The 13984-nt window shown below is 45.8% G+C and overlaps 1 protein-coding gene across 1 annotated transcript in view; it reads right to left on the minus strand.

Moving 5' to 3' along the window:
- Positions 1-12711: 12711 nt before the first annotated feature.
- zbtb18 (zinc finger and BTB domain containing 18) overlaps positions 12712-13984 on the minus strand; it is a 7900-nt gene continuing 6627 nt past the window's right edge. The window contains exon 2 of the mRNA XM_080739749.1: positions 12712-13984. This exon is cut by the window's right edge and continues 492 nt beyond it. Coding sequence (XP_080595875.1) covers positions 12756-13984 — 1229 coding nt within the window. The 3' untranslated portion in view covers positions 12712-12755.

Genomic DNA, 13984 nt, shown 5'->3' on the forward strand with positions numbered 1-13984 from the left:
GTTCACCCCCAAAATGACTTTTTTTCTATTGATTATTCAGGCCATGGAGACTTGAGTTCAATAATATTTTTTGGCTTTTGTCGCATTCCTAAGACAAAATTATGATTAGAGTCAATTTACCCCCATTGATTCCGGATGGGGACCCGAATCGATTTGGGTCCCCATCCGGAATGAATGGGGTTACATTTATTGTAATCACATTTTTGTCTTAGGAATGCAACAAAAAACGTAAAATATTATTGAACACAAGTCTCCATGGCCTGAATAATCAATAGATAAAAAGTCATTTTGGGGGTGAACTACTCCTTTAAACCCTAAATTCTAAATGCCCGGGGTCCCACATGAGTCCCTATTCTATCTACACACACTTCGACAAAAGGTATCTGCTATGTTCGCCTATTATGTCATGCCCGAAATAGGGAGGCTAGGATTCATGTGGTTGCTTTTAAAACCACAGTGGGTTGAGGACAATAGACAGAATATGTGTTAGACAGTAACCAGTGACATCTGGTTAGTACAACCGGAAACCATTTCTTCTGGTTTAGCAGATTGTAATAATAGGCAATTATAAGTGATACTGTACAGTGGTTCCTGTGTCCTTTACTCACGTTGTCATTGCCTCTCTCTTTCTGTCACTTCCCAAACAGAGCGTCTCCTCTCCTCCTCTTCCATTCCATTCCCTTCCCTTCCCCTCCCATCTCCTTCTCCACCACCACAATACAGATGGTCCCAAGCTGTCTTCAATAATCCAACTTACGCCAATGCCAGTACACCCCAGGCTACACCCCTACACTGCTACACATGCATGCACGCACACAAGCACACACACGCGCACACACACCCACGGAGTGCCAGTTCCCTAGGCAGGACCCCTGTCTCTCTAACCCAGATTGGATCAGTCCAGTTCAGCATGGAGCAGTAACACAGGGCCTCGGGGCTCACACTGGCCTGAGGTCAGGCTCCAGAATGGAAACATGCTTTAAGGCCCCGTGCCATGATGTTTTGTTTTGATGAGGCCTATTAAAAAGATCACACAGGGTGGGTGGAAGACCAACCATGACTCTGGCCACACGTAAATCAATCAGTCAGTCAATCAATCAATCAATCAATCAATCAACCGCATGAACCCTGACGTCTCTATTCTGGGATGAACGTTCTGAGGAAATATTTGGCTATTTTTCACAGGAATCCAGTCAATTACAGTAACTATAGGATTTAACTGGTTCAATCAATCTATCAATCTAGAGTTACACACAGGCACAGGCACAGGCACACACACGCACACACAAACACAAAGGTTGAGGGTTACATATAGAGGAGAAAGCAAGAAAAATGTACTGTAATACAGGGCGCAAGGACTGTAGGAGAGAGGGAGGGAGAGAGAGAGAGAGAGAGAGAGAGAGAGAGAGAGAGAGAGAGAGAAAGACTGTACCAAAACATCAGAGCCACATACCGTACTTCCCACAGATCATAACCACACAAAGATAGTTTGAAAACATGACCAAGGATGAAAAACTCCCATATCAAATGGAACACAACCACCTTGAAGACTACCGAACATGGTGTGTACATCCTTGCACTGTCTGCATCGAGATGATTGTATAATATTGATTGATTGTATTGTACTGTGTACATTTCTGCTTTATGGCAATGTAAACGTATGTTTTCTCATGCCAATAAAGCCCTTTGAATTGAATTGAGAGAGAGAGAGAGAGAGAGAGAGAGAGAGAAAGAGAGAAAGAGAGAGAGATAGTGGAAGGATGCTGAGGATGAGTGGACCACAGACAGGCGGGATGGAGACGGAGAGAGAAAACAGGAGGAATGGAAAAGAGGGATGGGCAGGCGGAGGGAGGGATGGACAGAGCATGGGGGAGGAATGGAGCGATGGAGGGATGGAGGAATGGAGCGATGGAGGGATGGAGCGATGCATGGATGGAAGGATGGAGGGATGCATGGATGGAAGGAGGAATGTGACAGATGGGTCGTGCCTGTCCAGAGCGGGGAGGGAGTGGAGAGGTTGGCATCACAGGGCGAGGAAACACGCGCGCAGTGCCGTGCACAAATGTACAAACACGCAGGCAGGGGTGTCGCACCAAATTCCGGGCCCTGGGTACTTTAACAATTGAAGAAAAGCAGATATACAAGCTCACAGCGCGGCACTTGGTGCTGTGCTGTGAGTAGATCTGCTATTTTCGAAAAATCTTGAACATTTTGGATATTTCAAATCCTTCTAATAAATGTTTCAGTGGTGCTCAAAATTTTTCTTGTGAAGGACCCCCAAAATATTTGGCCACGGACCCCCCATCTCAAAATATTTAGTTCCAGGGACCCCCAGAAAAAATGTAAGTTACAAATATTCGCTTAAAAAATACACATATTCAAAGATTTGCACACGTTTTCACAACTTTAAAAAATAGCAGATCTACAAGCTTGCAGAGCGCTGTGAGCTTGTAGATGTCAATAGCTAAAGTATAAAATAATTCCAGACCCCTCCACCTTGGGCCCTAGTAACTCAGTCCCACTCCCCCCCCCTTGTGACGCCCCTGCACGCAGGAACCAAACACACAAACAGCAAACACAAACACAATCATGCAACCACACTATCAAGCAGGTAACACACACTCCTACACACCCAATCATGCATGCACACAGTTGAACTCATAATATTACACACAATAGTGTGTGCAAAAGAATATCTACCTTGTATCAAGGAAACACCAATAAGGCTTGATTTATTTTTAGCTGACTGCACAGGTGTCACGCACCAAAAATAGACGATCTACAAGAAGAGGTGGGATGTGTTGTGAGCTTGTAGATTGCCTATTTTTGGCATATGATATTTTTGGCCCATGATGATCAGTGGCATCATACATATGAATAGGTGTTGGGGTGGATATATTTAACCTACACACACACACACACACACACACACACACACACACACACACACACACACACACACACACACACACACACACACACACACAAACATTTTTGTCACATTCCTAAAGTTTTTACTGGTCGGGTCATTGTTTTTTTGCCCTATTTTCTGTTATTTTGTATTTTACACTTTTTGTTTTAGTTTGACATAGTTTTACTTGTTTTTAATGTCTATATTGTGTCCACTGTAAAGTACTTTGTAACATTGTTCTGAAAGGTGCTATATAAATAAAATGTACTTACTTACTAACCCCAATGAATGATGACCGGCGGTGTCCCGATAGGAGACTCAAATGGTCTCTGTTGAGCCTCCTATACTGGAGACTCCACAAATGATTATTATCAAATTATTTGCTCAGGAATGCAGAAAAAAAAAGAAAACAAATCTCAACCTATATCCAGGCAGAGCTTGGTTGCCACCAAGGATGATAGATTAAAAACCCATTTAGAACGGGTACACATTATTGTGTATCATTATTTTATGCTTTTGAAAAAATAGCAGATATACAAGCTCACAGCGCGGCAGTGCCGTGCTGCGAGCTTGTAGATCTGCTATTTTTGAAAAATCGTGAAAATTTGAATTTTGACACGATTCTATAAGTGTATTTTTTTCTATATGTCAGCAATCTGGCCAGCCATCGTCAAAGAAAAAGTCCTTTTCACTTAAATGGAGCTTAGTTAGTCTGTTCTTGAGAGACTACTGTATGTCAGTGGTGCTAAAACCTTTTCATGTGAAGGACCCCCAAAATGATATGTATTTGGCCACGGACCCTCATCTCAAAATATTGTATCAGGGACCCCCTAGAAGCAAATATTTGTGTTACAAACGTTTGCTTTAAAAATACATATTTTCAAAGATGTGAGAGAGACTTTTTTCAAAAATAGCAGATCTACAAGCTCGCAGCGCGGCACTCGGTGCCGCGCTGTGAGCTTGTATATCTGCTATTTTTCCAATAGTTAAAGCATTCAATAATTCTAGGCCTATTAAATGCACTGGGTTTATCTTGTGTGCCCTAATTTCCTAGTTTTGCCTTTGTCACCTAGAAATATATAGGAATATCACCTGCACACACAGATGTATACCTTTTATTAAACATGCTAATTTGAGATACTTTAAATGTCATGTAAAGAATAACAGAAGACCTTCTGTTTTTTATTTCCTAATATTGAAGATAAGACGTGTGGTGTGAATTTATGGTTGTAACTGATGGATCCCCCACTGACATCTATAGGCCTACATTGAAATAAGTATCTTTAGTCTGTTGCCTTTAACCATCCTATTAGGAGCGACAGGGAACAGTTGTGGTTGAGAAGGCTAGAAACACAACCACCCTAAGGACTACAAACCATGGATTGACATCTAGACCTACTGCACATACAGTATGAAACAGAGCTGATACCTTTAAATGCATTTTGAGGGAAATAATGCTGCTATTTGTACCCTGTATATAAAAAGTCACAATGCGACATAGCTCTGTTTACACAATGCTGTACCCCCTCCAACTGTATATATGTTCCCCATTTTCAACTGTTTTTATTGTATTTGTGATACTTGCTTTGGCAATGTAAACATGTGTTTTCTCATGCCAATAAAGCTCCTTTGAATTGAATTGAATTGAATTGCGTGCCTTGCTGAAGGTGCCACATTGACACTAAGCCAGGAGGAGCTGGGGATCGAACCGGGAACAGCTGCTCTACCTCCTGAGCCACCTCAACAGAAAAGCGTATAAACTGCTTTCACTAAGAGGACTATAATGGGCAAATGGAGTGTTATCCAAATGTTGATGAACTCATTGTACCTCCCTATCAGTGGCAGGATGGATGTGACAGACACGATGAACTTGACTCCTCCACTCCACCACTGCTGGCTGGCTGCTACCTGGGGAGAGAGAGAGAGAGAGAGAGAGAGAGAGAGAGAGAGAGAGAGAGAGAGAGAGAGAGAGAGAGAGAGAGAGAGAGAGAGAACTGTGTGTGTGTGTGTGTGTGTGTGTGTGTGTGTGTGTGTGTGTGTGTGTGTGTGTGTGTGTGTGTCAGATGCCTGCTGCACCTGCATGCTGTGTTACTGTATATTCACTATCTGTACTGTATTACTATTATTATGTGCGCGTGCACACACACTCACACACTCACACATTCACTCACACACGCACACGCACGCACACACACACACACACACACACACACACACACACACACACACACACACACACACACACACACACACACACACACACACACGCACACAGCCGCATAGCAGGTTTTAGTGGCAGTGACACTAAAGGACCCCTGCCTGTATGACCCCGTCAGGTCACCATGGTGATGATAAAGTGCTGAGTTGTGCACATGTGTCTCAGTGCCAGCAGCCAGCAGTTTTCTAATCTACAACACCCTGAACACGCCCTGGCACGGCACCCCTTATCTTGTGCGCGCACACAGACACACAGACACAGACACACAGACACACACACACACACACACACACACACACACACACACACACACACACACACACACACACAGCTGGGAGCAGTGGTTAGAAGTAGAAAACTCTGCGTCTGTCTGTGTCTGTGTGTGTGTGTGTGTGTGTGTGTGTGTGTGTGTGTGTGTGTGTGTGTGTGTGTGTGTGTGTTGGGGGAGAGATGGAAGGGGGTATTCATATTGATGGGGGCATGGAAAGAAAAGATCTCCAACAATGGGTATCATACACAATAAAATACACAGTGTTAATTCAATGAACTAAAGGCCCACTAACTGTTAAATTGACCCGTAAAGGTCCATTTGGGTCCATTTTTACACTCAAGCGCTAAATTAACAATGAGGATCTTACCGAATATAGCTGTCTATTTGGCTTCATTGTTTGTCGTAACCAATCTCAATTCAGTTTTAATTTGCAGCTGACACCAGCAGCACACCATCCAGCATTTGTTTTAGTTTTTTAATGTTTAATTTTGGGGGGGTCATAAAAAACAAATAATTAGAATTAGAAGTAATTGTCATGAAAGTGCTCTTGATTGAAACATCTCTCTCCGTCCCGACCTCTTCACGGCTAATGTATCCATGTAACTGTAACTCGGAGAGTCTATCTCTCAGGATTTTACCTTGCAGAGTTGAGAGAGTTCATTCATGTCTCTTCCTTCTCCATACAAGAAGCACACAAAGGACACGTAGTGTAGTGTCTAATCCCAGCCCAGCCTCAAAGACACACCGGCTGGAGCTCTTTGTATGTGTGTGCGAGTGCGCGTGTGTGCGTGTGAGAAGTATTAGGGATGGGTTATGTGAATCTGTGTTCTTCGTGTGTGTCGCTGCATGTACATCTGTGTGTGTGTGTGTGTGTGTGTGTGTGTGTGTGTGTGTGTGTGTGTGTGTGTGTGTGTGTGTGTGTGAGTGTGTGTTTGTCATCTGTGTATCGTGTGTGTGTGTGCATGCACGCACGTTGGGGGTGGAAGGGGAGGTTAAGTGTTATCGGGGGCCCCCTCTACCTCTCACAGAGACACCCAGACATTCAAGTTCGAGTTGCGTGGGCTTTTGTTTTTGGCGTGGGGGCGGGGGAGGTTGGGTGGGTGGGTGGCTGGGGGGGTCCGGCTGGATGACTGACTGGCTGGGACCCCCTGCCTCCCCTTCTACCCTTCCCCCCAAAATATACCCCTCTCCATGCCCCACTCCGCATCCAGCCTATAGTGGGCCAGTAGAGCACCACTGTATTGTCTGCTCGTGGGCGGGGGGGGGGGGGGGGGGCGCTTGTTGCTTTCCTTCTGTCTCGCTGCGTCGAGGGTCTGACAAAGGGACTCTTTTAAACACGCAGACAATCCTCCTCAATCACGTGCACACACACACACGGACGCACAGACTCTCACACACTTGACAGTGGTGTCTTCTATCTCCGACCCAGAAAGGTTTCCTGTTTTATGGACAGTCTGGAAGGCACAGAGAGAGAGAGAGCCTTTTCCACTCCTATTATAAGACTGCTTTGTAAAGGTCATATGCTGCAGTGTGCAGTCTCACGTATCATGGCCTTGACGAGTTTGTTAGTGTTGTACGTGGACAGTATAGTGCCTTAAAGCCTCGTCAATGCAAACAAATTCTAAGATACCGACTAACCCATGTCCTGCTCACAGTGGCAAACAACCATGACTTTACCAAGCTACACTTGACATGTCTGTAATATTTGGCCTTTTTGAATGAAAACGTTTTTAGGATAGAGGGAAAAGAAGAGAGGGGGCTAAAAGAAAATAGAAAAACACACACAGGTCTCAAGCAAAGAAATTACCATGGCTGTTGCAGCTGATGCAGTCGTGTTGGGAACTGGCAATTAAGGCCCACAGGTGTTATTGTTTGTTTCGCATAGATATTTTATTATTTATTTATTAATCAAGAAGAAAATGTTCAGTTCATGGTGTCAAGTCAAAGCTACAGCGCAGTCAGCACAACCAGAACGATTTGAAAAGATTAAGAATGGCACCTTCAACAGGCCTTCCATCAAAGCATGATGAGCACATCTCTCTCTATTTATCTCCTTATCCCCTCTCTTCCCACCCAGCCCCCTCCCCTCCCCTTGGTACTGAAGCTCTCCCTGGCTGGCAGCTTGGCAGAGGGCTCTCCCTCACGCAAGCAAACCAGAAGCGCAGGAGCCCGGGCCCCCAGACAGGAGCCCAAGCTGGTCTCAACCTCCCAACATGTTGAGCTGGCCCGCCTTGGGCACAGCCAAATGGTTCTGCAGCTGCCCCTTTGTCCCCTTTCCTTAAGTAAACAAAGGACAGAAACAAATTAATGACCTACATTCACAGAGAACCTCGCACGGCCTCCTCGAACAGAGAGACAGAGACAGACAGACAGAGAGAGAGCGAGGGCGCAGAGGAGTCTTCTACAAGCAGATGTTCACTTATAACACTGCAGACTGCAATTAATGATCGCCAAGCGGTGCATGGCCAAAGGAAAGGGTTTGATTATGTTCCCCAGCAGTTATCAAACAACTGCTGCTGGACTGCTGCTCGGCGCTGGGCTGAGAGCAGAGAACGCCACAGGTTTCGGAGGGACAATGATGCGTTAAGAATGGTCTTGACACTATGAGGAATGACAAAACTAAATGAGAAAATGCTACCGTGGAACTTGGTTGCAAACAATGAGAAAGCTCCCGTTGTTACTTTAAAAGGAGTGAATGTATATTTTTTATGTGAACTTACCAACAAAAGCTGGACTGCAAACAGTCACATGCGAATGGGACGTTAATCATGTCGCACAACAGCAGATAGAATGTGTTTGCACGTAACTGGGAAATGATGTCAAATGACACGGCTTCTTAAAACTTCTCTTGCAGCTGGGAATCTTTTGTACTGGTACAATTTTCTTTAAAACAATATTGGGCAATTCGTCAGGCAAGAAGACAATGTCGTGAAGATTAGGATTGTGCTTATCGTGTGTGTGTGTGTGTGTGTGTGTGTGTGTGTGTGTGTGTGGTTGTGTGAGTGTGTGTGCGCGCGTGTGCGTGTGTTGGGAGCTTACTGGGACCATCTGTGGCACTGGCCTAATGAACGGCACTCCTTGGCCTCAGAGTGCAAGGGCTCTTAATGCATCTGTAAGAGCAGGTTTGCTGAGCAGCAAGACATTAGCTAAAGCTGATTTCTTTTCAAGAAAACTGTACTTCAGGAGCTTTGGCAGCAGGCTGCACGCACGCACGCACGCACGCGCACGTGTGTGTGTGTGTGTGTGTGTGTGTGTGTGTTCTCAACAAGCTGCTGCACATTTCCTCAGGTCCAGCCCACGCCTTAGCTACAGCAGCCAGATATATCAGGAGTCACATGCATGTGCACACAAAGAAATGCACAGAAACACAGCAGACCGTGTCCAAGGAGAGCTCAACCACACACACACACACACACACACACACACACACACACACACACAGAGAGACGTCGTGCCATCCACCCACATCACATGTCACTGAGGGACAGGATGCCAAAACCTCCTGCGTTGACCCTTCTGGATGTATGTGTGTGTGTGTGTGTGTGTGTGTGTGTGTGTGTGTGCGTGTGTGCACGTGCGGCTTGAGTTCTGCTTGGACATGCAAATGCATCACATCACGGTTACAAAATAGTAACCGTTAGTACTATTCTTGTTGTAACAGAGAAATATTTTTCAATAAAGTACCTGATAAGATGACATGATGAAATTTAAGGTGGTGAGAATTGTTTGAAAATGTAATTGTCGCCTGTCAGTTTAGTGAGGTGCGTATTAGTTACATATGTGTGTATGGTAATTGGTAAGTGTGAGGTAACTTTATGTCACCTCTGCTGCAACATCTAATAGCTTTACCACAAGGGAAACATTTTCACAGAATTACATGCACACAACAAATGCTGAAAATTGAATAGCCCTTGCCTGTCGGTGGGATGAAAGAAAACAAGACAAATCCAGGTAGAAAGTTGAATTTCAAGAATCTTATAATTTATTGCAGTCTTGCACACAATTTAAAAATGTCAACAACGGCACACCAAATAATTACAAAACTAAACACCATTAGAATTCACTCCCCTCGAGAGAAACAAAATCAAACCAGCTATGATTGTCAAAGCTAAAAAACGTCTAAATCCATAAAAAGACCGTAAAAGAAAAAGCAATAAAATAAAATAAAATAATTAAATAAAAATCAAACCCAACAAATCTCAAGGGGGAGCAAATATATTTGAATCAAATTCTGCTTCTTTTTCCCAGACAATGATTGTCCTTTTTCAAATAGACTAATTTATGTCAACGCCTCTCTCTTCCTCCCCCACATGCCTTCTGTATCTCTGTGAATTGTCGCTGACATTTTAAACATCAGTTTGTACATTTTTTTCAGATACTTTGCCCAAAATCTCCCCAGTGTCTTTTTTATTTTTTCTTCAAGTAAGCACAGCGAGGATGATGGAGATGTTTTGTCAGGCTGGTAAAGTTCACAGCATCTTGAGCGGGGCAGACAGAACTCCCACCTCCCCCGCACGCACGCACACACACACACACACACTCACATACATACAGTACACACAGCCCAAAATACAGCAGTTTAAGGCGGTCAAGTACAACCAGCGGAACAGAACAGCAGTAATGATGCACATGTCGACAGGTTATGGAGTGAACCCGCGGCGCAGGGATGCTGCAAGGGGACACACAAACATTTGATGTACGACAGAGATTGGCTGACAGCACTGCAATAAAATGCTATAGGGCCGGCCGCGGTGGGGACTTGGCAAAGGTCTGAGTCATGTCACCAGCTGACAGGGTGTCAACTGAGACCGCAAACATTATTTTGATTTCATGTCATTTAACTTAAAATTTGATTTCATGTAATTTAGCTTAAAAAAAAGGTGCAATCATGCATGCCAATTCTCTCCCGACACAAATAAAGGATTATGTTTTCAGTAGAAACCACAAACGAGTGCGCGCACACACGCGGGTGTGTACACACACTCTCTCTCTCTCTCTCTCCCTCCCTCCCTCCCACACACACACACACACACACACACACACACACACACACACACACACACACACTCCTATACAGCTCTAACGCTAGAAGTTCGGCTTCCCACTTCTGCAGCCAATGTGAATTGGACGATAGCAAGCCAGTGTGAGTTGGTTCACTATAACGGAACAGCTCGCCACGGCACAGCTTGGAGTGCTGTCGTGATCCGACAGTGTGAAAAAGATATCTGCTCAACTTCTCCTCAACTTTCAGCAGGACAACTTCGTTTCAAATTCTCTCCTTCACTCCCTCTCGCTCTTTCTCTCTATCCTAGCCAAGGCAGAAACACACACACACCCCAAGCTGGAGTAAGTGTGTAATGACCATAATGAATTGAGAAATGGCTTGATAATGCCTGTGGCAGGACAGGAGTGCGACAGGAGAGACATCTGGGGACACATATACAGCAGTGGACAGACTCAATGCCTGAGGACAAGGAGGAAGAAGTGCTATGCGGACGGAGACCTTCAGTAGGTTGACTTGACTAGTCACAAACTAGCCATGTACACACTCACACACACACACACACACACACACACACACACACACACACACACACACACACACACACACACACACACACACACACACACACACACACACACACACACACACACACACACACACACACACACACACACACACACACACACACACACACACACACACACACACACACACACACCAGAGAAATCAGTGCACACGCAGGCTTCAAAATGCTTCATAATCACTTCACACCCCAGCGGAGGGAAAAAAGAAAAGAACATTCTTTCAGGCGCTCAGTGAGAGACCCCCAAGGAAGGAGCAGAAATAAAGAATACAGCTTACCCCTCATTTTCACTGTCCAAGTCTAATGTTCAAAATGCACTCTCCCCACCCCACCTTTTCCCTCGATGCAAAAAACGAAACAATACCTTAAAGACAGAAAATAAATAAAATAAATCATATTTTCATGCATCTTTTTCCATAGCTGTGAGAATAATATTCAGTATTTTCCAACAGACTGCACCCTGGAGTAGTTATTCACAAAAGAAAAAGAAGAGGAAGAAATGGAAAAAAAAAGAAAAAGAAGCCTGTTGTCAAATATTTGATCAATTACAATGTGTACAGTAATACAGCAAATTCACATTTTCTTTTTAAATATACAGGTTTGGACATCATGCAACAACAGCAGGTCCCATTAAAAAAACTAACAAAATCATAAAAATAATAATAATAAAAAAAACTCCATAAATGATTAGGCTTTTAAAACTATCATAACAATATACAACCAACTTAAATTAAATACTTTTTTTAACAAAGATGTTTTAAAGACTGAACGCTAGATTTAAGAAGAAAAAGAACTATAACAATGATAATGATAATAATAATAATAATAACAATCATAATAATCATTTCATAAAGGACTTTTTTCATTTCATTTTTAGAAAATACTTCAACAAATTGAGTGGACGTGGAAAAAAGGAGGCTGTGCAGTGCATGAGTGCCGTCAGTTTGTCTGTCAGTCAGTCAGTTTTCTCCCCAACACGCGCCACGCCAAAGAGCTCAACGAGGGAAGCGGGGAGCGTTTCGCAAACGACACCTCCATGCCAGTAGAAAATAAAAATAAACACACACAGAAACACACATACTCGCTGTCACACGCACGCACGCACGCACACAAACGCACACACACACACTTGATGAAATGTTTGCCATATTAGTCAGTAGCCTCATACACACACATGTCATCTACAACACGGTGTGTGTACGTGTGTGTGAGTATAAATGGTATGGACTTATTATGATCACAGTACCCGTTTAGTGTTTTAAAGGTTTATCACTTCAGTGTGTGTGACCTGAACTCTTGCCGTTTTTTTTCTTTTTTAGACGTGGGTCTATCAGGGGGACCGATAACCATAAGCTATTTGCTGGAGACTTGTGTGTGTGTTGAACCACACGCGACAAGATACAACGATCACGGCAAGAACACTCTCACCTGGACCCATACTCTTAGACGTGCTTAAAATAAACGGAACGAAAAAATAAAAATGATCAGAATAAAATAGAATAAAACAAAAGGACCTAAAAAAAACAACAGCAAAAACAGAATTCAGTAGTAACATTTTCATGTGCTATTAAAGTGCAATTGAATGAGATTTGCGACGTACAACAAACATGACTGATTTCCACTCAGAATTTCAACCCCTTCACCACCGTCCTATCACACCTCTCGCCTCTCTGTTTTCCTCTCTCTCTCTCCCTCCCTCCCTTCTCCCATCTCTCCCTCTCACTTCCTCTCTGCTTTCCGCTCCAACCCCAGAGCAGTCTTATAGGTCTATTTCCACAGTTCCTGGGAGCTGTCCTCGATCGCCCAGTCCCTGACGTTGGGCAGAGCCAGTGGCTCGCTCTTCACCGACAGCGAGTTGACCAGTTCGCAGTGGAACTTGCGGATATGTCGGTACAGGTCGCCCGACTGCGTGAAGCGCCGCTCGCACCATTTGCAGGCGTGCGGCTTCTCGCGCGTGTGCACCACGGCGTGGCGGCTGAGGTTGTGCGAGTACTGGAAGCTCTTGCCGCAGGTGGTACACGTGTAGGGCTTCTCTCCGGAGTGAGTCCGCTCGTGGCGCTTCAGCGTGTACATGCACGAGAAGGTCTTGCCGCAGATGGAGCAGGTGGGCACGTTGACGTCCCCGGCCGGCTTGGTGCGCACGCCCTCCTGCTCCCTGAAGTGGGAGCTGAGGTGGATCTGCAGGATGTGCGGGGAGGGGAACACCTTGTTGCACAGCGGGCACATGAAGATCTGGGTGTGGGGCGAGGACAGCATGTTGGAGACGTAGGGCAGCAGGGAGCTGTCTATGCTGGCCGCCTCGGCCTGGGCACGCTCGCTCTCTCCCCCGAGCATGTCCTCGTCCTCCCTGTTGTTCATCTTCTCCTCCCTCTCCAGCTCCGTGGCCAGAGAGGCCTCGCGGAGGGCCGACAGGTGGGCTTCCAGGCCCAGCCGACGCTGGGCCGACAGCGGGCCCCCGACACCGTGGTGGCTCAGGCCCCCGTTGGCACTGGGGGTTGTTGCCTTAGCGGCGATGCCACTGTGCTCCATGGCGTAGTCCCTGCCCCCGAGCTCCTCTTCCTCGTCGGACGCCACGCCCCTCTCCACCTTCACCCTCACTGCCAGCGGGCTTTGCAGACTGTCAGGTGTTGCCGCCCCGCTGAAATAAGACTGGTGGTGGTTATTGTGGTTGCTCACGGCAGTGGGCTTGACCGATAGGTCCAGGACGCAGTCGGCCGTGTCCGCAGACACTCGCCGGCCCTTGCGGCCACTGCGGGAGCCCGCAGAGCGCTGGGACCTCTGAGAGAGAGATCCAGTGGAGCTGCTGGGGCTGCCGGCCGGAGAGAGCCGCTTTGCTCCCTCTCCAGGCCCTCCTCCTCTATGCGTCTCCACCTCTCCGTGCCCGGGGCTCGCAGTGGCCGCAGCCGGGGTCCCCGCCCTTTCTGAAGAAGAGGGCAGCCTTAGCCACAGCTGCCCTCCCTCCTGCTTGGCGCCTTCCTCCTCCTCGTCGCTGGGCA

The sequence above is a fragment of the Nannobrachium achirus genome (assembly GCF_963921795.1).
Source record: "Nannobrachium achirus genome assembly, chromosome: 13".
NCBI classification, from domain to species: domain Eukaryota; kingdom Metazoa; phylum Chordata; class Actinopteri; order Myctophiformes; family Myctophidae; genus Nannobrachium; species Nannobrachium achirus.